Source organism: Ornithodoros turicata, chromosome 6, assembly GCF_037126465.1.
Source record: "Ornithodoros turicata isolate Travis chromosome 6, ASM3712646v1, whole genome shotgun sequence".
Lineage (NCBI taxonomy): Eukaryota > Metazoa > Arthropoda > Arachnida > Ixodida > Argasidae > Ornithodoros > Ornithodoros turicata.
The window spans coordinates 4,119,111-4,139,661 of record NC_088206.1 but is presented as its reverse complement, the minus strand read 5'-3'; the positions used below and the strand labels follow the sequence as shown (position 1 = coordinate 4,139,661).

The following is a 20,551-nucleotide window of genomic DNA, read 5'->3' as shown; positions in this document are numbered from 1 at the left end:
TTGCTATGTGCCAATAAAAACTTGCGTTGCTAAATTGGCTACGCTACGTCTTACCTGGAATATGCATTATGTGATTTTGGTTCAATATAAGTGAGTGAGCAATTACCATTTCAGAAGATGACACATGCTTTATGGAAATCACTCAATATTTTGCTGAACTGAAAAACCATATTTGATGTATCCCCACTACTGTTCTGCAGGCTTTACGTTTTCCCACGGGCAGGCACAACATCCCCCCCCCCCCCCAATCCCCGAAATCTCGACAAAAATGGACAGAAGTTTTGGGAACCATGAGACGAAGCCCTGTTGGGCCGTTGTGCGCACTTAGCACTGACTCCATGATCTTTAGAAAGCCTTCTTTTTTTTCTTTTTATTGATCAGCATGAACATTACATCCATAGTCACAAAACCTAAACCATGTGCACTGGATCAGTACGAGGCCATGGCAGTATTTCCTCAGTAGTTATATAAAACAAGCAAAACACACTATCGCGGACACACTTCAACACAGCAATGCTTCGCATTAGGTGTCCGCGACTAGATATCTTAAGAAGTCTCCGACCTTCTTCCAAATTCGAAGGCGTCCTAAGCTGGCGCTGATGCAAGTTTACAAAAATAGGCTCAATTTCACTTCAGAATTCACAGTAAAGAACACATCTGTACAATGCTCGTAAAACGCGGCATGGTGCTTCGTGCCTTCACTTCTCTTTCGTGATCCCCGAAAAAAAAAGGTTTGCGATGGCAAAAAACGAAAAGGACTGAAGTGAGGAAGGGGCTTTGTGAAACGGAAGCACCTACATTTTTTATATTACACAGCATTATCTTCTTTTAAACTCTTTCTCAAATGCATAAAATTTGACGCAAGCTCGCTTCCGCGGCGCCGACGTTGAGCGACGAGAAAACGTAGGGATGAAGTGAGGGTAGTATCATCATGATGCAAGATAATGTGACAGTAGGAGATATTCAGGGAAGTTTAAAAAAGGATAGATAGAGAGTGAAAGGAATATCCATTCCGTTGTCGGGCAAGCTTATGGATTGTCCGAGAAACTAAGTGTTTTTTAAGGGCCTTTTTTTGTACGGCTCTCGGAACTAGTAGTAGTCCGAAGTGGGGTTGCGGTAGAATACACGTCTGCCTTCCATGGCTCTGCAAGAAGAAGCAAAAAATAAGAAGCCAATGACTGAATTCCTGATGCAAAATAATTATTTAGTTAGGAAGGACACACTGTCAGTACAGACGAAAGGTGACACATGTACTTGTTTTCCAGAGGAAGTGACACTCTTTGTTAGTGCAAAAAAATAGGCGTATAATCTCTCAAGATAAAAAAAAAAAAGTAAGAAAATTTTTTTGAGTCGTCAAACATTTGTTTTAGTTGTACCCTGCGTTCGCTACTTCCAGCAAAGAACATGAACCAGCGTGTCAGATTCCGATCGTAGTACTTGTAGATGCTACCTAGAAGCTCGAGAACTTTTTCGAAGCCCCTTTCTGGTCAATTCAGCATAAAATTTCACCGCTTTTTGTTCTTTGCTTGATGGGCGTGGTGAATTTTTGTGTTGTGCTAAAAGAATCTACTCCTAAAGAACTGTTAAATTTACCCCGTAGAAATCGAGAGCAAACCAAAAGACAGCACACTGACACTGTGAACAAAAAATCACCAAATAAAAGGTGCGTTTGCTTCCGCCACCCAGCACTAAACGAGAAGTTAACGCAAATCTATCGTACCATTTTTATGTTCAGCGGATGTGCCGAAACTCTCAAAAGAGACGAACCTTCTAATACACCGAGACCAGATATTGATGAAACACTTCTTTAGTGAGCTCCAGTGCACGAGAAGTACATACACGGAATACAGAGAAGCAGGAAAGGATGCAGATGTACTGTGGGTGGCCGCAGACAGGTTCGGAGGTGTTTACCTGCGTGGATTGGCAACCCCGACCCGGATGGGGCGGGAACCAACCAACAGGGAGTGCTGCATGTCCACCAGGGCCTCTTGATATTCACCCTCGTCCTCGAAGCGGACAAAGCCAAAGCCTTTGCTTAGGCCACTCCCATCGAGGACCACTGCGGACAAATGAAGAGCAATAATGTTCAAAGTGCTTTAACGATTTAGCTGAATTAAATGCCAGGGGACTCAATGCCCCAAGAAGACATGAGGAGGAATTTGCATTAATTCGAGACTCTTGCGCTTAGAGAGGACTGGCCCTGTCTAACTCCGCGAGGAGCCTCTGCTCGATGCACCAAATCCTCGCTTGCTTGGCAAGGATCCACCCCCTATTGGCTTGCGATCGCACCTATTTCTGCTTAGAGGTGCTTGGCAGACACCGCAGGTGCATGATGTTTAAGAGCCGAGCATTTTATAAATTGATTTAATAAATTGATTTGGCGAAAGGCTAAGCCGTTGCGTTCTGCATTTTGCCACTCACACCCGCTGAAATTGTCCAGCTTTTGGACGATGATGAGTTTAACGAATAGTATTAGGCTGAAGCACGCGAACAAAGGTGCAAGCGCCGAAGCACTTTGCTAAGTGCGCTAATGCAGGTGATCAGCGCTGGTAAGTTTCTTGACATTCATAGATGAATTGGCAGATAAATTGATTTCTTTAAAGGTGGTGTCCGTGAGGAATCTGGAATTATAAAGTTAACGTGATATCCACTTGGAGATTCCTTGCAAGAACAAGAAACACCAATATAATGTTTCGCAGAATTCGTTCGTGTTTTTTTTTTTTTCATAAAGTGTCGAAGACATCAAATTCGAAACCAACTGTCAGCTTCCAGCTGAAACAGCCCATCCCTGCTTCGCCTCTTCCGGTGACGTAATTGGCATTGACGGCGATTCGATTCCGATTAAACTCGTTTTCTAATTGTTTCCGACTGTTTCAAAACGAAATATTCCGGTTACATACATTTCGGGCACCCTCTATTCCGATCACACCTTCAGTTCAACGGCGTTTTTTGTCCGGACACCACCTTTTAGGTACTTTGAGCTTCGTTCCAGATTTGTGCAGGTCATTCGAAGTATCGCCGTGTGGCGCAGGTCAGGCATCCATGCGCCAACACACGTCTGCGAGGCTGCGCAACTACATCACTTCGCTTCTATCCCAGTTTCTTTACGTCCGTGACTCCGCTTTTGAGACGGTGGCGGAAATTTTGACTCAAGTTACGCGCACCGGAAGTGTGATTGGCCGTTTGGCGGATGGTGTCACGACTCTTTTGACTCTGGGGTTGCTACTTAACGTGCTTATTGGATTCATGGGAACAAAATCTACTGCCAAAAATGCTGATAACTCGTGGCTTTTACGTCTTGAGACAACTCCGATCATGAGCGACGCCACTGTGGATTAATTTTTGCGCACCAGAGGGTTATTTTCATCACACTGCAAAACCGTATTTAACATCCCTTATGAAAGGTGGTGTGTCTAGGCAAATAGTACCCTGCAACCCGGTTGTCGGCACCCTAGATCGAACACGCAACCTTGGGACAAGTAGGTGGACACGCTGCAAACTGATCCACCGAGGTGGGTCCCAAAGGGGTATGTGACAAATGATTTCGTACAAACTGTTTTGGGACATTATGTCATCAATAGCCTTCTATTAGTAGCAATTAGATGCTCAGCGAAGCAAACAGATGACACAACTGGACACGCCATTTTGGATTAACCTAGTCCCCTCAACTGTGGCTCCACCTATGGGACGTCGGTTGAATGAGTAGTCCTTACTTGCGGATACATGCCCGGTTGTAACCACAGTGTATCCATGCAGATTTCAAAACGCTCCAATTATTCGAACCGCAAACCGGGATCTCACACCTCTAGTTATCGCCAACAGACCTACCATGGTTACCCGCGCACAGAACAACACTTTTTATGGTCCACACAGTACCTCAAGACCATGCGCTTGTTTCTCGTGCATGTAAGGCATAGAGTTCATAGTCACCTTTTGCTGCCTTCACCGAAGGGTACCGTTGAGAGAAGGCGTGGTACAGATGTGTATCGTCCACTTCTGAGGACAAATCACCAACAAACATAGAGAATTGCCTGCATGGACGTGCAGAAAGGAATTACAGAAGCCTAACCAAAGGGATGCTATACATAGCTAGATACGCTCAAGTGGCCACTTTTGGCAAAGTCACCATCTTGTCCCGACCGCGCGTAATAGGCAATATCATTTTGATGTCACGTGACTTTCTTTATATTCCATTTTGGCGGCATATTCTCATCAGCATAGAACCAAGAGATGAACGTGTTTTACTGTCTTGTTCACATCGCTTCACGTGTTCAGTGTTATTTGTTGCTACATATAATGTGTGTTTTGTAATAATAATAAATATCGTAATAATAATTTAATAGTCTGTAGATTGTCCCCTTGTTCCTTTTTAGACAATTCCCTCTACAGCAATCCATCATGATGGCACATTTAGGCAAGGAAGGAAGTTTTCAGAGCAGCTCACCCCAGGTTCTCGAAAACTATGTTGTGCTCAACCACAGTCCCCAGTTGGGGTACCTGAGTTGGGGTACTTGTTTTGGGGGACCAGTTTGACTAGTTAACCGGTTCCTGCCTTCTGCCTTTATCTGTCCTTTCTACCTTGTATCGAAATAAGTCTTCAGTTTTGAGCTGCAGTTCGTCCAGACGGTTGTGTGTTTCTTTGTCTGTATATTTCTGGCTGCATTTTCTGCACTGTGTTGTACTGTAGCACACAAGACTGACCACCCGAGTTTTTCTGCATCAATAAAACCCCTACATGTGGCTGCAAGGCTCATCTCGACCATGAACCCCTCAGTAGCTCCAATCACGTAAAGTTTGTCAGTGCAGACATGTCAACGCAAGAAACTGGGTCTTACAATGAGCAGACTCCGATGCTCTTTACCTTCAACAGTACATTTCAACCATTAAAATGATGCCAATGTGGGTTTTGTGCTAGAATAGGTACCGTAACAGCACAACAGAAGTGGCTTTTGAAACTGAGGCGTCAAATTCGAGAGCATGTTGGTAGATTATGAGTACTGTACTAGAACTATATTCTTTCGCGGAACATAAAACAAGAAAGCAAGCAAACTGGCTTAGGTTTGAAGAAGGTAAAATTTGCTCTACATTGTTGCAAAAGAGCTACACAGGAAGGAACTGGACCGGTCCCATGCACTTTGTGTTCATACTTGTGCTCCTCTTTTCCATCAGTCTCGAGAAAGTGTTACCTTCTTTCGAGTTTTCTCTGACCAAACCTTCAGACAACATGCCTTGTATTTGGGACGCATTTCTATCAAGTTCCTTATATACAAGGGCAAGAAAACCAACAACTTCGTTCATAAGAGGCAGCAACAGAACGCAAAACTCACGAGTCACTGGAAGACATTGACCGCATGGGTCTGCTTCCAAAGCCACCAACGGCACCACCACCACCTCCGCCGTTCGCATGATTCAGGCGGAACGTCTTTGGCTGAAACATCAAAGCTCTACTCAACACAAATGTTTCTTGGCTGTTTTGACAGCCACTGACCTGCATGGCATTGGGGATGAGCTTCCCATTGCAGCGGAGCAACGCCCTCTGCGCCGTCTGCTCGTCTCCAAACTCCAGAAATCCGTAGCCGCGTGGAGCCCTGGCGGCCACATGCAAACAAGCTCGTCCTGTTCCAACTGATCGTGCACAGAAACCACCTTACCTCGAACAACATACATTTTGCAACACAGCCCCGTTTTTCTTGCCTCGTAAATTGGGTTTAATTTACATTCGGAAGGACATCGATGAAAACTTACAGCGGTTGCGCCTTCCTCCGAAGAAACGTAATTTACTTCTTAGTCAAGACAAATGCTTGTACTGACCTCCTCCACTAATGCAAGCAACGCAGTAACAAAGCAGGCACATAGAAGAGCAGTAACTTTCCGTTGTCCACAATTAACCAATCTTCCCGAATTGCTAAAACTGACCACGCTGAAAATTATAAAAACAAGTTACTTTCGGTTGCACGAGCGAGCACAGAAACCGACTGCTCCTTGCAACACTTTCACGAGTTCGAGCAAACGTGCACACCACAACGCTGGGTGGGTGCCCCCCAACGATCTCTGCCGTTGCTCCTCTACTTTCTCCTCTACTCACCTTTTCTCGACACGACAACCAAAATTCCCCCACTGAACGGACGGTAACAAACTACATTGCACTGCACTCCTGTCACAGCGGCCGTCTGTCCGTATTCCCCGACCCCACGGGACGGCACAAACCCCGGACGATAACTATGTAACCGTCCCTGCAATGAGAGAAAACGGTAAGCGCTGGAAAAAGAGAAAAGCAACAAACAATGGGTTCGGCAGTCGTGTCGCGAGGCGCGTCACTCGGGAGAGGGTTTTACTCTCACTGGTTGATGGCTCTGTAAATGTGACTGGCAGCCAGCGAGAGTTCATCTGCCCCATGTTTTGCGTCTTGCGACAGGAGTGCCGAGCCTGCATGCTGCCGACATTTAAGTGTTCCTTTTCTATACCGTGTTCTATCACAAGTTGGCAGTGCGATGGAAGTGGGAAAGAAACCTGTCGGCCTTCCTCAACGTCTCCGACCGAGCCGATGGTGAAGACGGTCGACGCGTCTCTCGTCTCCGTTTTGACTCCGCGTACGGGTACGGGACGTCGCCTCGACTATCCTTGCGTCTGCTGGCCAAGAACGAGCCGGCCAATAGGAGGACGCGGAGGGCAGGCACTTCCCAAGCCTCCGCTCTCACCCAAGAGATGGCGCACCGTTACCGGTGTTTCGCGTGTCGCGAGGCCCTTCACATCCTCCTATTGGCCGGCATCGAGGAGGCGGAGCCTCCGTCGCTCTTGGTCGGCAAACGCAAGGATAGTCGCGACGCTACAGGGGTCGGCAAGTGGACTACTCTCGTCCGTCCGGGGGTTCTGTAACTATGTACGAACTATGTAACTGTAACCATGTAGACGAAGATGTAACTATGTAACTAAGCAGCTTGTATACTGCTGCCGAGGTGCTGGCATCCCCGGCCGTGTTTAAACGTTGACGACGTTGGCTTGTCTGTTCACCACTGACAAACACACCGTGCATTATCTCCTTCCCTCTCCATGACACTGCCAACTTGAGAGCGAATAGCGTTTCGTAACCCGTGGCCCACGAAGATCATTGACCGACGCTTAATGTAGGGCCCTGAATAGACCAGCGTATGGAACCGCAGCTTTGTGACTATATTGCCGTTAAGGTAATTTTTAATCGTTCCGATACACCTAGCCATATTTTATGTAAGAGAAACAACTAGAAAAATTAGGCTCGAGTGAACAGCGGAAGGTTGGTGACAATGCTCTCGTATGCAAAAATTCTTTCGAAACATTTCCAAATTACAAAAACACAATCACGCCCGTTTCATAAAGCTGTACGCAATGAGGGTACGAGCAGTTGATATAGAAAGCTATGTTAGCTCAACGCGTTTCGACAGTACAGGTCTAGTTCAGGGCTCTATATCAGATGAAGGGACCAAGGATCTGCAAATTTACACGATGTTTGTTTAGACCATGTTTATGTTTAGACCAATGTTTAGACCAATGCACACAAATGCTAGTTTGCGTAAGATAATTTAATCAAACACAGTATTAGTGTGAGACTGATAAAGCTTCTTCGCTTCCGTAAAAAGTCTTATTTAGAACGAGTCATGAAGCCAAAGTCGCATACATGTGTAACACTGCAGATCCCCGTCCTTGTTTGAACAATCGCTACAAACATTGTTACCAGCTGTATAGACACGGTTACAGTCATGAAAAAACGAATAACGTGAGGAAAAAATGACAGCCGCAGCCAGAGAGAAACAAAATTCAGCTGTTTCCACTCACCCAGTCATTCTGTTACGAATGATCTTGACATTGACTGGAGCTTCGCCCATCATGCTGAAGGCCTGCTGGACAAAGTGTTCATCCATGGTAGGCTCCAGCTGTGCGTGGAAAGAACAGATCATGAGGGGACAGTCTGGAGATGACGTTGAGATTATAGTTTTATCAGACTGTAAAAACGCAAAATTCCATCCGGCAGAGCGTCGTACTTTCCGAGATAAACGAGAAAATTGAATAACACGTTCACATCCAGTTTCGGTCTCAGGGTGATGCATGCATGAGCTACCGTGCTTTTGGCAGACATCACACAGGTGTGTGACTGAAGTCAACGTGATTGAGGACCAATTTGAGATGTGGTAAAACATAATCGGCAGAGTTTGTCTCACATCATTGGCTTAAGTGCTTGGCAGAACAGAAACCAGAAGTTACAAAAAGCAACATCACGGCAGTAAAAATACTTGCATCAACATTTAATTGTAAATAATTGGTTGCGAATTCAACTCAAATATTTTGCAGAGTTGTGAGTATAATGACGAGCGTGTTCAATAATATTGCAGTACTCAGAGAGGCACGAACTGGGATAAATGCAAAATTCTGTGCACCAGGACTTTGTGATCGTTCTTTCACAGTGATCATCGAATTGAATAACATCATCCAAAGCAGGCTGCAGTAGAGCCCATCATGGGCCCAGGCCCCCGACCTGGCCAGGGCCTGACCCGGTCATCTTATTGGATGTGTGCTGCGGGCCGGGCCGGCAAACACGTTTCTGAGAGCCTGGCTCGGCAGGGTCACGCAGCGAAGTCCACACAATGCAGAACTATTCATTCATATGATCACGTGCTTATGTCATTCCTGTGAATATATTTGCAAAAAGGCACTGCATTGTGTGTACAATTCGACCCTCTAGAACAGTGCTTTTCAAACTGCGGGTCATGACCCCCAAATGGGTCATGAGCCTTTTTGCTGGGGGTCATGGAGTGGGTCCAAGCAGACATGCGATATGCCTTGACCCTTATGCCTTGAGCCACACATACCAATGGATTGATTTGCTTGTATCAAGACAGCGAATACATCATTCTCATTAAAATACACGATTAAATCAATCCCCGTTAAAAAAAATTAATAAGCATTTTTGGTAGCTCTGTCTATAGTTAATGTCTTAAACAAATTACAATGTAAATGTACCTGCGTCATTGAAAAAAGTAAAGTTTCGAAAAGCTTATAAAGGTGTGTGTGGGGGGGGGGTGGGGGGGGGGGGGGGGGGGGGGGGGGGGGGGTCATGGTAGGTTTGGTACTACTCAAAGGGGTCACATACTGGAATCGTTTGGGAACCTTCTCAAAGCCACCTCATTGCTTCCGACTCGTCACATCTTTCACACAACCACGTTTTCAAAGCTTGATGAGAGGGATAGGGATTGGAAGGAGGAGTCTGTCGACAACATCCTCTGCCTCCACAAAAATGTGCTTGCTCACGTGCGTTCTGGATTTAATCTGGTCTTGTGCTGTAACGGTGTTATACCACCAGTTCTTGTATGTTTGTAGCCTCGTGTTCTCTTCTGGTAAATTTACTCGTAAGTTTGTTTGATAAGCGCTAGAAATGCGCAAGTCACGGTTGGAAATGCTAGGCCTCACTCTATTCGCTGAGTCACCGAGCCTGATCGGGCTCTACTCAATGGGCCGCTGGGCCACATAAAAACAGGAAGGCCCGGACCATTTTTCGATGCTCCAGTGGTGGGGCGGGCCAGGAAAAGTCTCTAAAAGCTCTAAAAAAGCTCTAGGCTGGAGCGCACTTAAAAAATTTTGTTTGCATCGCAATTTATGCAGCTCATGGGGACACGAACTTTGGGGGTCGTGGCAAGGGGAGGGGAGGGGGGGTGATATCCTATAGAGGGCATATGACCCCAATAACTGATGATTTTGCTGTTTTTTTTCTTTTTCATCTTTTTTTCCAGCTAACCACTAACTCTTGTGTTCTAACTTGAGAGTGTTGCACGCAAGATACTGGGGGGTTGTTGGTGAGGGGGATCCTTACATGGGAGGGCTTTCAAACACTAACCACGTTGTTCCTGTTCAGAACTACAACCTTATGTGCGACTTCCAGCGTGTTACGTTCGCAATATTTTTATGTGAGGCACATGAAGACGATGAGTCAACATCTCATCCAGCTATTCGCGCGAACTTCCTTATGATCTGATGGTACCGCGGCAGCTCCTGATATAGCTTTTTCCTTTATATATCCGTGCGACCGGTGTCCACCTCGGAAAGTCGACGAGCTGGCATTCTGAACTTTATCTCCGCTCATGCAATGTGGCACACAGTTGCGCAATGCCATCGTTGTAAACAGAAATGGGAAACGTATTTTATTCTTTCTTACAAATACTTTGAACAGTTAAATGCTTTCCCCTTGAAATCGTCACCGGCAAAAATGCCGTTGTGTGACCCACTATGTGGAATAGGACCATCTGACAGACGTACAAATGAAACGGACATCCCCAAACCGTGTATCACGGCAATAAAATTCGTCCTCCGTCTTCGTAACTATACTTCGTCCGCTCCGTCGGCATCAAATGGTAAAAATGCCAGACTCGCATTTGCTCCAACGCGATTTGAGCAATGGCGGCGAGGTATTGCAGTAAACAATCGGAGCACTTACGTCTCCCATCCAGAGTGTTGCTGTCGACGTAGCCATTTTATTGGCGTATTATACGCGATAATTAAGTCGATTCTTACGTTAAACGTCCTGTTAAAGAAGGACGGCAGAGGAAAAGTCTTTCAAATCGAGCGAGATTGCGTAGCCAGTATTGCGCGTTTCACCACAGCGACAGAAAAAAACACGCAAGAGCCCGATCGCAGCGCCCCCAATATCCTTTGCTACTTTTGTAGGTTATTATGGAGCTGCAAATAACTTTTGGCTTTTGGCAGAGCATTGAATGGAAACGCAAAGTATCTTCAGTCAGGAACACAGAAAATGCTGTTTCGTTTTCGAACATCACGTTTTATGCGAGGCACATATATGGTTACGCAATGACGTACCCCCTGGCGATCGTCTGCGAATGGTTTGCGATGTTTTCCACCAATGGTGTGGCTGTTAACTGTAGCCGGCGGCATGAACACGAACTATGGTTGTTATGGTCGAACGTCGAATCACATGATGATGATAAGCAACAATAAGGACAATAAGGACGCCACATATGGGACATAGCCACTTGACTTCTGCTTCCCTCCTACCCACGTGCAGTCGATGTTTCTACAACTATCTTTTTACTGCCGTTTCTCTTTTTCTTTTTTTCAAATTCAACCCGCTTTCGCTGTTTATTGGAGGAGTAAGTTCTACTCGATATGGCTAGAACAATAGCCATAGGAACAAACCTCCAGACTGGTATAACCCCCCCCGAGCCAGAAAAACCAAATAACCCATTCGGATCCTTGAGGTACAAACAATTGAAGTGCACAAAAGTGAGCTGAAGTTTCCCCAAATGCCCAGACATGGAAACGCGCGCAAAGCATATCGTAAGTTTAAGAAGCAGAACACAGGCGCCGGCAGGAGGACGCCGGCGGCACAGTCTAGGGAGTGCGCGGGAATATTTAAACGCGCAACCCGCTACCGAACTCTCGTTGTGCATGTGCGCTTTACAAATACACGAAAACATAGACATTCGCAGGCATGGACGATGGTAGTTAAAGAGGTTGTGATACTATATATCCAAGACAGTCATACATCCCAAGGTTGTCCCACGGAGCAACGAGTTAGGATGCCAAGACCTCCACAGACCTCCATCCAGAAACGCTCCAGGGATGGACTGTTCGATATTGCCGCCTAAACCAGTCTGTGGGACATCCTGGCTGAAGTCACATAGGATACTTCTAGACAGTCCTGTGGACGTCTCACAGGATGTCACTGGGACAGTTTGGGGACGGTTTCTGGATAGGCTTTACTTTTTGCACGTTTTTATTATTACGCACTTCCTTTACTCATACTATCTATACAGTAAAAACAGCACATACAAGACAAAGAACGTACACAATAAGCAATTTTAAGCCAGTTCGACTTCGTCGAAACTCACATCCACATTTTTTTCCTTTATCACATCACCATCATCATCAAAGCGGCACATCTGCGAGTGCTACAATCCCCAATCTACAATTCATACCTTCAGCAAAGGTATAAATGGGGTATACCTTAGGGGGGGTCTAGAATTTATACCTCTGGTGGTATATAAACTATGTCTCTGCAGAGCTATATATTGTGCTGCAGACCCGAATGTTATTTGCACATCACTGGTATAAACATGTATACCCGTATTCACCAACTTACTTAAACCATTGGTTTAGTGACGTCGGGTTTAAATCGATCACGTGAGACCTTCGTTCGCCAATCCTGGATCACCACCCCATGCTCTACAACCTGCTTCTGTGAAGCCAATGGCACCGCACATAGCGGGCTTCCTGCACGGCGCATGCGCATTTCGCCAGAGTCTGCCAGAAGCGATGGAGGCCGGTAGGCCTAATCCTCGGTTCACGAAGAATTTTTCATCAAATCTTGGGTAAGTTTTGATTGATATAGTTACTAGAAGCGCCCAGGAGGTGGATTTTATCGCAATGGGACGAATATTCGATTCAAATATTCCATTTCGACCACCCACCCAAGCTACTTAAACCGGTGGTTTAAGACCCATGTATTTGAATGGGACGTATTTTAAACTAGGGGAGAGGCTAGTTTAACGTCGGCCTAAGTACGTTGCAACTGTGAACGTGTGCTGAAAAAACTATTGTAGAGTGGTTGTGGTAGGTGAGGTTTCACTAACTCGAAATCTAACTGGTAAAAATTAAGCAGAATCGTTTTAAATGCACGGTTAATAAACGAAAACGGCGTAACGCTTGGCCGGGGGTACGAAATGCGGCTGTTGTTTTTCGAAGGCGCTATCGCGAACTTTTGCATGACAAAGGTAAAAAGCACCGTCAAAGTGTGGTCAAAGTGAGTGACATCGACATGTGCCACTGGACAAAATCCAGATACCAATCCAATGGACCGATAGAGCGTGCGGATGGGCGAACGTCAATGTGCATCATCAAAAACAAAGCATAGTGCTGGCGCTTATTATGATGTCATCTCCTGTGATGCAAACTGTAAGCACCCCGTCATTGTACAGTAGGAGCAATAACGTGCTAGATGGTTGTTGCGAGCCCCGATTGAGAAATTGAGGGGCGTTATCCACTCGCATGTTTATTAACCGTCCCAGTATCTGTCATCTCTTTGTAGCGTGTCTTATCTCCAGAGACCTTTAATCGTGCAATAGGACTGATCATGAAGTGCAATAGCGTCTTGCGGCTGTTGTGTGGATACTATCTAGGCATGGAAATATGCATGTTGTTGCACTACACTGAACACGGAATTTGAGCAGATTTTGCTTTCCCAGGTTATGAAAATACCGGAGCAAAACCGAACGAGGTCCCCATTTTCCCTGGATTCACATGTAATAATAATAATGTATTGTAATAATTCACATAGATGAAACTGAAATGTGTGTTTTACTTATTTCAGCATGCCACAGCAGAGGAGACCAATGAAAAACAGTTCTTCAGGTATTGTGTTACTACTGCTACATTGGAAAACATTAAAAAAAAACAGCTGCTTACTTCTATTTTGATTTACTGTATGGTAACAGTAGATCTGCTTTTGTAGGGCTGTTTCTGCAAAAGACAGTGCTAAAGGAGGCTGGAGACCTTTTGGATGCATCATTACTTTTTTAGGTTAACTATTGCAGGTACATAACCATAACCAATCAATGACAGTTTTTGTGCATTGTATAAGCACAGATATTCTGGAGATCATTGCTTAAAAAATCTCTGTTGTGGACTCATTTGTCACAACAACTTTGTATTTGTGAGATTTTTGTTTATATTCAGACAATAAAGGCTATTACGTAGTTCCACAAGGATGACTTTTTTCATAGAGGCATGCACTCTCGATACCCTGCTCAATTAGATGGTGAGGTCACGTGAAAACATAAGTAAGCAATGGTGCACAAGGAAAAAACTCCTTGCTACATTCCACATGCTGACTCCACTAATATGTCTGAGGTGTACTGGAAAAGAGCTGAATTGCATAGGAACCAAGGGCAATGTGTACAGAAACTTTAAGCTCTTTTGCCCATTATTGCATTGCACTGGAAGTTGAAAATTAGATCAACTGCAATTACTGCATATAACACCTTCCAGATAGATTTAACAAAACATAGGGTACAGACTTATCAATAGATGGTATTGACAATTATAATAGTAGCCAGCTGGTACACACAACATCAAAATGGAAATGTGGTTCTGTCATAACTGTAGCATGAGTGCATGGAAATATTGTACATGGCCACGTGACTGTTGTCAACTATTTAAAAGAAAGTTAGCTTCTGTTAGCATGGGTACAGATTTGTCCTGCCAGTGCAGCTGTTTGTATATACACTGAGCACACGAGAACGTGAAAGAGCACGGTCCCATGTTAACAGTAGCTATCGTTCTTTTACGTTATAGACAGCTGCCGTAATGCTGCATAGTTAATTTCTGTGTGCACGTGTTCAGTGTGGATATTGATGACAGTAGTAAAGCAGGGTAAACATGCACCCATGTTACACTATCTCTCCTTTTATAATGAAAAAATGGCTAGGAAGCAAGCGAGCTGGTGAAGATGATGCATAATGTAAAAACCCCGAGACTAGGGAACACGAAGGGACAGACACAACACGAAGTCTGATGTGTCTGTCTCTTCGTGTTCCCTAGTCTCGGGGGTTTTTACATTATGCATCTCCTTTTATGTTGTTGATAGCTGTCATATGGCCACAGAGTTTATCCATGTACTCAGGTGTTGAGTGTGAATATAGTACTAAACAGAAAAACAGAGTCCCTTTTGTGTCTCCTGAAGCTCAAGGCTTTTCTTTCAAGCTAAAATGTATGCATGCTGTTCTGCATCATTTCTGTGAGCAGGACTGTTAAAAATTGCTTGACGACACTGCAGCTTTACACTAGTGTGATCAGTGCACTCTTGTTGTGTAGTCTCATATCCTGTAGAGGTAAATCTTAAGAATGGGAAAACACATTCCTATGGAATCATGCTACATGATTTATAATATACTCCTGCATGCACATTGCAATCATGCTTCTATTTATCGCGATATTTATGCCTCTAATTTGGTGTTGTGCCTGTCTTCAACGTGTTCTGAATAGCTGAGTTCAAAAATAGGGAACCAAACCAATATCCACATCTAATATGCATATGTGTAGTACCTCACTGTACATTCAGTTATGTTACAACTTGTTCCTTATACACCAGCTCAGGTGCATGCTAAGTGTCCACGGTTTTTCCTGTATGACATGTCCTGTACAATATCTACGCAGAATGGGTACTCCCATATCACACCGGCTCTCCTCTGCCTTGACTCTCACTCCACCCCTAAAGCAGTGAGTGGAGGGTATACAGAATATGGGAATACTACGGTAACAAAATTCGGATGTAACTAAGACTGTGTCATCAGCGTCATGACAAATGGTTTTAACATCTATGGATCTGTCACTCGAAACAGTGCCTGAATGCTGTTGCAATACACGACACCATGGCATACATTTATCGCTGGAAAGCTTCCTTCCACCTCATGGTCACCTGGAGAATATGCGGCATCTCATGCAAACTATTTTCACTGAATGACTGGCACCAAATGCCTGTGACATTAGATTGTATATGTGTCACACCTCGTTATTTATTTTGTTTCAAATATGTGGCAGGCATTAGCTTAGGCTTATCGCATACCATGCCATCCCCAACACAACTGACCTTCATGTAACACACGAAAGACATGTCTGTGTAAGAGCTTGCTTCACCATAGGTTCATAAATCTTGTGGTTATGTGTGTGGAATTTTTCATTTCTTTTTAACAGGAAATTCACACTACTTCTGTTTCTTTTCAGAACCCCCCTCTCCTCCTACATTTTCATTTTCTTAGGGGTGCATAAAGTTCAGTAAAGTGGAACAAAATAATTACATGCTTATCTTGTGCGCCAACATAATGCATTTGGCCGGAACTTGTGAAACTGTTGCTTTGGGTGCTGGTAAATCTTCTGAACCATTTCCCCATACATCATGTATTAATTTCCTGAAGTTGCCTGAAGACTGCATGTTCATCACTCGTCACTGAAGTTAGGTGGTTAGTCATGCAGAGGCATCTGTATTATTCAGTGTTATGTCCCATACATCTGCTCCCAAACTTTGTCCTTCATGATGCAGTACACCATGCTCAATACATTAAACTGTCCAGTTACATAGATTTGTGTTGACACAACTGGATGAATATGTCCGCCTCTACAAAGTGACAACTACCAAAGTGGTTAAAAAAATTAGTGAAATTGTGGAAGAAAGATATACAAACATGTAAATTTTAATAAAAGTAATACAGCACATTGTAGCTAAGATGCACGTGATTTCAAGTTGCATTCCTTTCTTTGTGTGAGCTTATTTGCATTGCGCATATTTGTCCATTGCAAACTTCATCTCACTGTCTGCTATAGATCAATACAGAAAGCAAGCAGACAATGATCAGTGCTACTACAGAGATTTCATGCTAGAATGAGCACCTCTAGGTGTGCCTTGCTTTGATATTCCACTGTGTTGTTTCTTAAGAAATAGCACAATCTCTCAATACAAAGCTGTACAGTCAAACTGCATAACCACATAGTGCAGAAATGCAGCCTGTGCAATAATTTTTCAGAGCTTTATCATCGGTGTAAAGAACGAGAATTAGTCGAGGCAGGTCACAAACATGTAATCCTAGAATGCCCAGTTGCTTGAATTACAGTTTGTAGCTCAGGATGTCTGCAATCCAGTAAAGCATGGAAAACTGGGAAAATAGTTCGAAAACTATTCCATGACTGGAAAACTAAAAAAATGCAAAGCAAGGGGTTGAAGATCTGCTGGAATAAAAATAAACAAACTAACAATTATACAGTTACCTCTTATGTCATTTCACAGTCAAAGTTGAGTGATCTGTGTTAGGATGGAGTGATAACTAACTGCATCACTAACGCAAATTCTTTCTGAACAAGAATCCTAAAGTAAAAGCTTAAATAAGGAGTGATTTCACAGAGTGTAGTGCATGATGCAGTCGTCCGTGTCATTGTTCGTCTGTCCACGTTTTTTGGCTGTCTACACACCATAATTCGTATGACCTACCCTGCCTTGCTACACTTGTTTAGTGCATGATGTGCTGTTGGCCGTATTTTAGCATGGCATGAGCTGTGGGGAGCATTGGTGGTCGTGATGGTTTGGCATGTAATGGTGCGATGATAATGCTAGTGAAATTTACAATGCCAGTATGAAGTTGAGAGAGAAGCTTGTAAAGAATTAGCACGGAAAATGTGTAAGTCCCGAACCAGTTGCATAAAAGTGTTCCCTCAATAATAGATGAAGTTGAAGAAATAAACACAATGCAATTATTGAACAAAATAACAGCACAGGCTTATTTGTAGCTGATGTTGCAGCTGTTGTATGTGTTTTCTTTGGTCCATTCCTGTTTGCTCTATCCTTTGAACACCACTCGTGAAACTGGTATAACACCTCCTTCTTTATGAGATATTTGGTTCATTTTAACATCTGTATTTTGTGTACGTGGTCTCATTAAACTACAAATCCTGAATAGTTCAGACGTAGTGTGCTGGCACTAAAGTGTGGCCATTTATTTTAACAATGTCGAATGCGTCATATCAAATGACAAATATGCTCAGTAACGGCAATGAATGACAAATATATACATTAGGTATGTTCCTATTTCGTGAAATTTCATCAGAGCAAGAGACAGTCACAACGTAACGATGAATCTTTGTGGGCTGAACAGAACAATCAATTTAGTGCTTAGTGATTTCTACAATAATCTGATATGCTGAAATGCAGAAATAAAAGAGGTCAGAGTTAAGCACAGCAACGCACCGCACTGACACGGGGTCACAACACTTCCACGCTCACAAGCAAGGACGCCCTGGGTAACATGACGAAAACAGAGCTAAACAAACAAACGAAATACACACACACACACACACAGGACGACGACGCAAACAAGGCAGCACCCTGAGTACGTCTTCCGTATCAGTCGCGCTCCAAAGAAACACAGCCAGCAAGGAGATACTCTAACGCGTTACAGGTTTGTGACACGTTGAAAGTATCACGTCGATTTCTTAAAACGATAACACCGTAAAAGTTGTGCGTGTGGGAGTCCCATGCAGCATAAGGCCACCCTTGCATCAACTTTCTTTCTGTTTACTGTTTCATAGCCCACAGTGATCAAACACTTGCACAAACGTTGCGCTCATGACACCAGGCTCGAAAGCGTATAAAGGACGCTGCTGGAATGCCCCAGCAATCGAGAGGCAATCTTGGTCGTTGCAGTTCACCACACATATCGCACAACAGACGATAAATAAGCGATGGTCGATGCGGATGAAATTATTACACGCAGTCACAATCGACGACGAAACACTGACAATAGCACAACGATCACCTCCGCGAGGATACCTACTTCTGTTTTTCAAATAACATTGCAAACGCTCACTATGTACACCTTTTTAGTGACCACAACAACCATATCTCGCGGAGCTTGTCACTAACAGATACAGAGGTAGATCTAACCACCGATTACCGATACCCGATACCCTGATCCGCAACCACCTGCAGCAGCGCCATCTCAACTTTTCTTCCGTAACAACCTCATAATAAAAAAAAAATAAAACAGGAGCCTTCCCTCCTTCGCAGTCCTGTCGTCTGCTACTTTCTCCTTCCCCTCAGCCGTCACGTGACAATGTGAATAATGCGCATGCGTTGTGGTCAACTGTTTGGATGGCGCTTCATAGCCGGAGAGAGCACGTGATCGCTTTAAACCCGACGTCACTAAACCAATGGTTTAAGTCGACTGGTGAATACGGGTAGTACACTTCAGCGAATATGTTTTAAGAGCATTGTGTTATAATTTCGGAAAGCAGGAAGGTACGATTTATTTCAACGCTATATCGCAGTGTCATTGTCTCACAACAGTTTGCCACAAATTTAAAAAAGAAACGGAACTAGAAAAAAAAAGTATTTTAATAACAACAATCACCCAGAGAGGAAGAACATATTACAGAACTTAATACAGAAGTATCTTACTATATATACATCTTCAGCCACTCTGGGATGTATGGAAATGAAGTGCGCAGGGTATATGGCATAGATTGGCAGAAGAAGGTATAAAAAAAAGGTATACAAAGGTTCATTATTATATTTTATTTATATATATTTTTTAACACCGGAGTTGGCATGTAAGTCAGCTCGCGCACTGCCTCACTGCAGAAGAAGAACAGGTTTACAGTATATTTGGAGCATCCTAGCTTTAGCTTTCACAATATTGAGCATGGCTTTTCTTTTATTTTTTATTTTTTTTTGTCACCGTCAGTTAGTTCTATGCGTCTTTCACCTGGACCTACACAGATGAATATGTCACAACGCAACCACACACAAACACTGCACTGCGTCTGAACCACGCGTACGATCTGCGAGAGCATTCAAATCAGCTACCTTGAAAAAAATTCGCTATACAGTCAAACTCCTTTATAGCGAACACCTTTTTAACGAAAATACCACTACAGCAATTTTTTTTGCGGTCCCGCTGGAGCCCTATAGGTTCAATAATGCACATCCTTTTTAACGAAAATACCTTTACTGCAGTTTTTTTTTTTTTTTTTGCTGTTTCCTGAGTTTTGTTGTAAAGGAGTTCGACTGTATGCAAAAAAAAAAAAAAAAAAACAGGTGTAGAAACCGAAATGAAGTCCCACGTGTATGTCCCACATGTCACAAATGCGTCGTTCACACATCCTGTACTTGGCTAGATATACAGCCTTGAGCGCGCACTCCGGGGCTCTGACGGAAAAAGGAGGAGGGAGCTACAGGCATTCCCATTGGCCCTCATAGGCACGTGACCTCTCCCACGCTGCCTCACTGGCGGAGACGGGGTTTCGGTTTCCGTATTCTGATTTTCTAAGCGTCTGTTTCACCCTTTGGAATACATGGTTCAGACTGATGAATTATAACCATCTTTTATCCAGCATAACTTGATACCAAGTGTCTGCACAGAGAGCAAGTATAAGGTTGCCAAAATACTCAGTGTCCATATTTGACTACAGTAAACTGTCGACATGTGCGTGCATTTCATTCTATAGCGTCTGCTTTCTATGTAGTCTTTTTCTTTTCTTTTTTTTTTCTTTTATCGGATGCAGAAAATAATCCGATCGATAACGGATGCTCAAAGAGGTTGATCCCCGTGGTCCACGACCAGCTGATTTGCTGCGTTCGTCGATATGTCGTTCAACCGTATACAGTGAATCTTAATCATTTCCGGCAGTTTGGAGGCTTGACATCTGTCTTAGTTTTCACAGCAGCTGTTATAAAAATACCGTTCTGTGGTGCTAAGCACCATCGGGAAGATGGGCCAGTTGCTGTGGCAGTCCGACGCTCAAGTAGAAAGATTAATGAACTGAATTTATGTGTCGGTTTGGCAACCAAAAAAGAACAACGAAATAAAAAGACAAAGCTATATCAGAAAGAAACTAATATGGGGGCTGAGGAGGTGAGGCAACTGTAATCCACCTGCCTAACTCTCGTTCCCCGCGTAGCCTCTGCACATGTTCCATCGAGTCTATATCCCAGCTATGCTCTGAAACAGCTGTATCTTATATGCAGGAC

General features: G+C 43.9%; 1 protein-coding gene and 1 long non-coding RNA gene across 3 annotated transcripts in view; one reads left to right on the top strand and one right to left on the bottom strand.

Annotated features, from left to right (window-relative positions):
• The window catches only part of LOC135397478 (uncharacterized), an 82,252-nt gene that overhangs the window by 14,314 nt on the left and 47,387 nt on the right, over nt 1–20,551 (bottom strand). Inside the window, exons 4-9 of the mRNA XM_064629082.1 lie at nt 7,810–7,907; nt 5,489–5,588; nt 5,328–5,428; nt 3,931–4,031; nt 1,912–2,059; nt 1,134–1,144 (exon numbers count right to left, since the gene is read on the bottom strand). Coding sequence (XP_064485152.1) covers nt 1,134–1,144; nt 1,912–2,059; nt 3,931–4,031; nt 5,328–5,428; nt 5,489–5,588; nt 7,810–7,907 — 559 coding nt within the window. The remainder of the gene's footprint in view (nt 1–1,133; nt 1,145–1,911; nt 2,060–3,930; nt 4,032–5,327; nt 5,429–5,488; nt 5,589–7,809; nt 7,908–20,551) is intronic.
• Nucleotides 12,715–13,736, top strand: LOC135397571 (uncharacterized). Of its 2 annotated transcripts, none has more exons than XR_010423661.1 (3): nt 12,715–12,933; nt 13,224–13,389; nt 13,490–13,736. It is a non-coding gene; the product is annotated as an uncharacterized LOC135397571 (long non-coding RNA). The 2 variants fall into 2 exon arrangements; XR_010423662.1 differs by having other exon boundaries at nt 12,715–13,280; nt 13,349–13,389.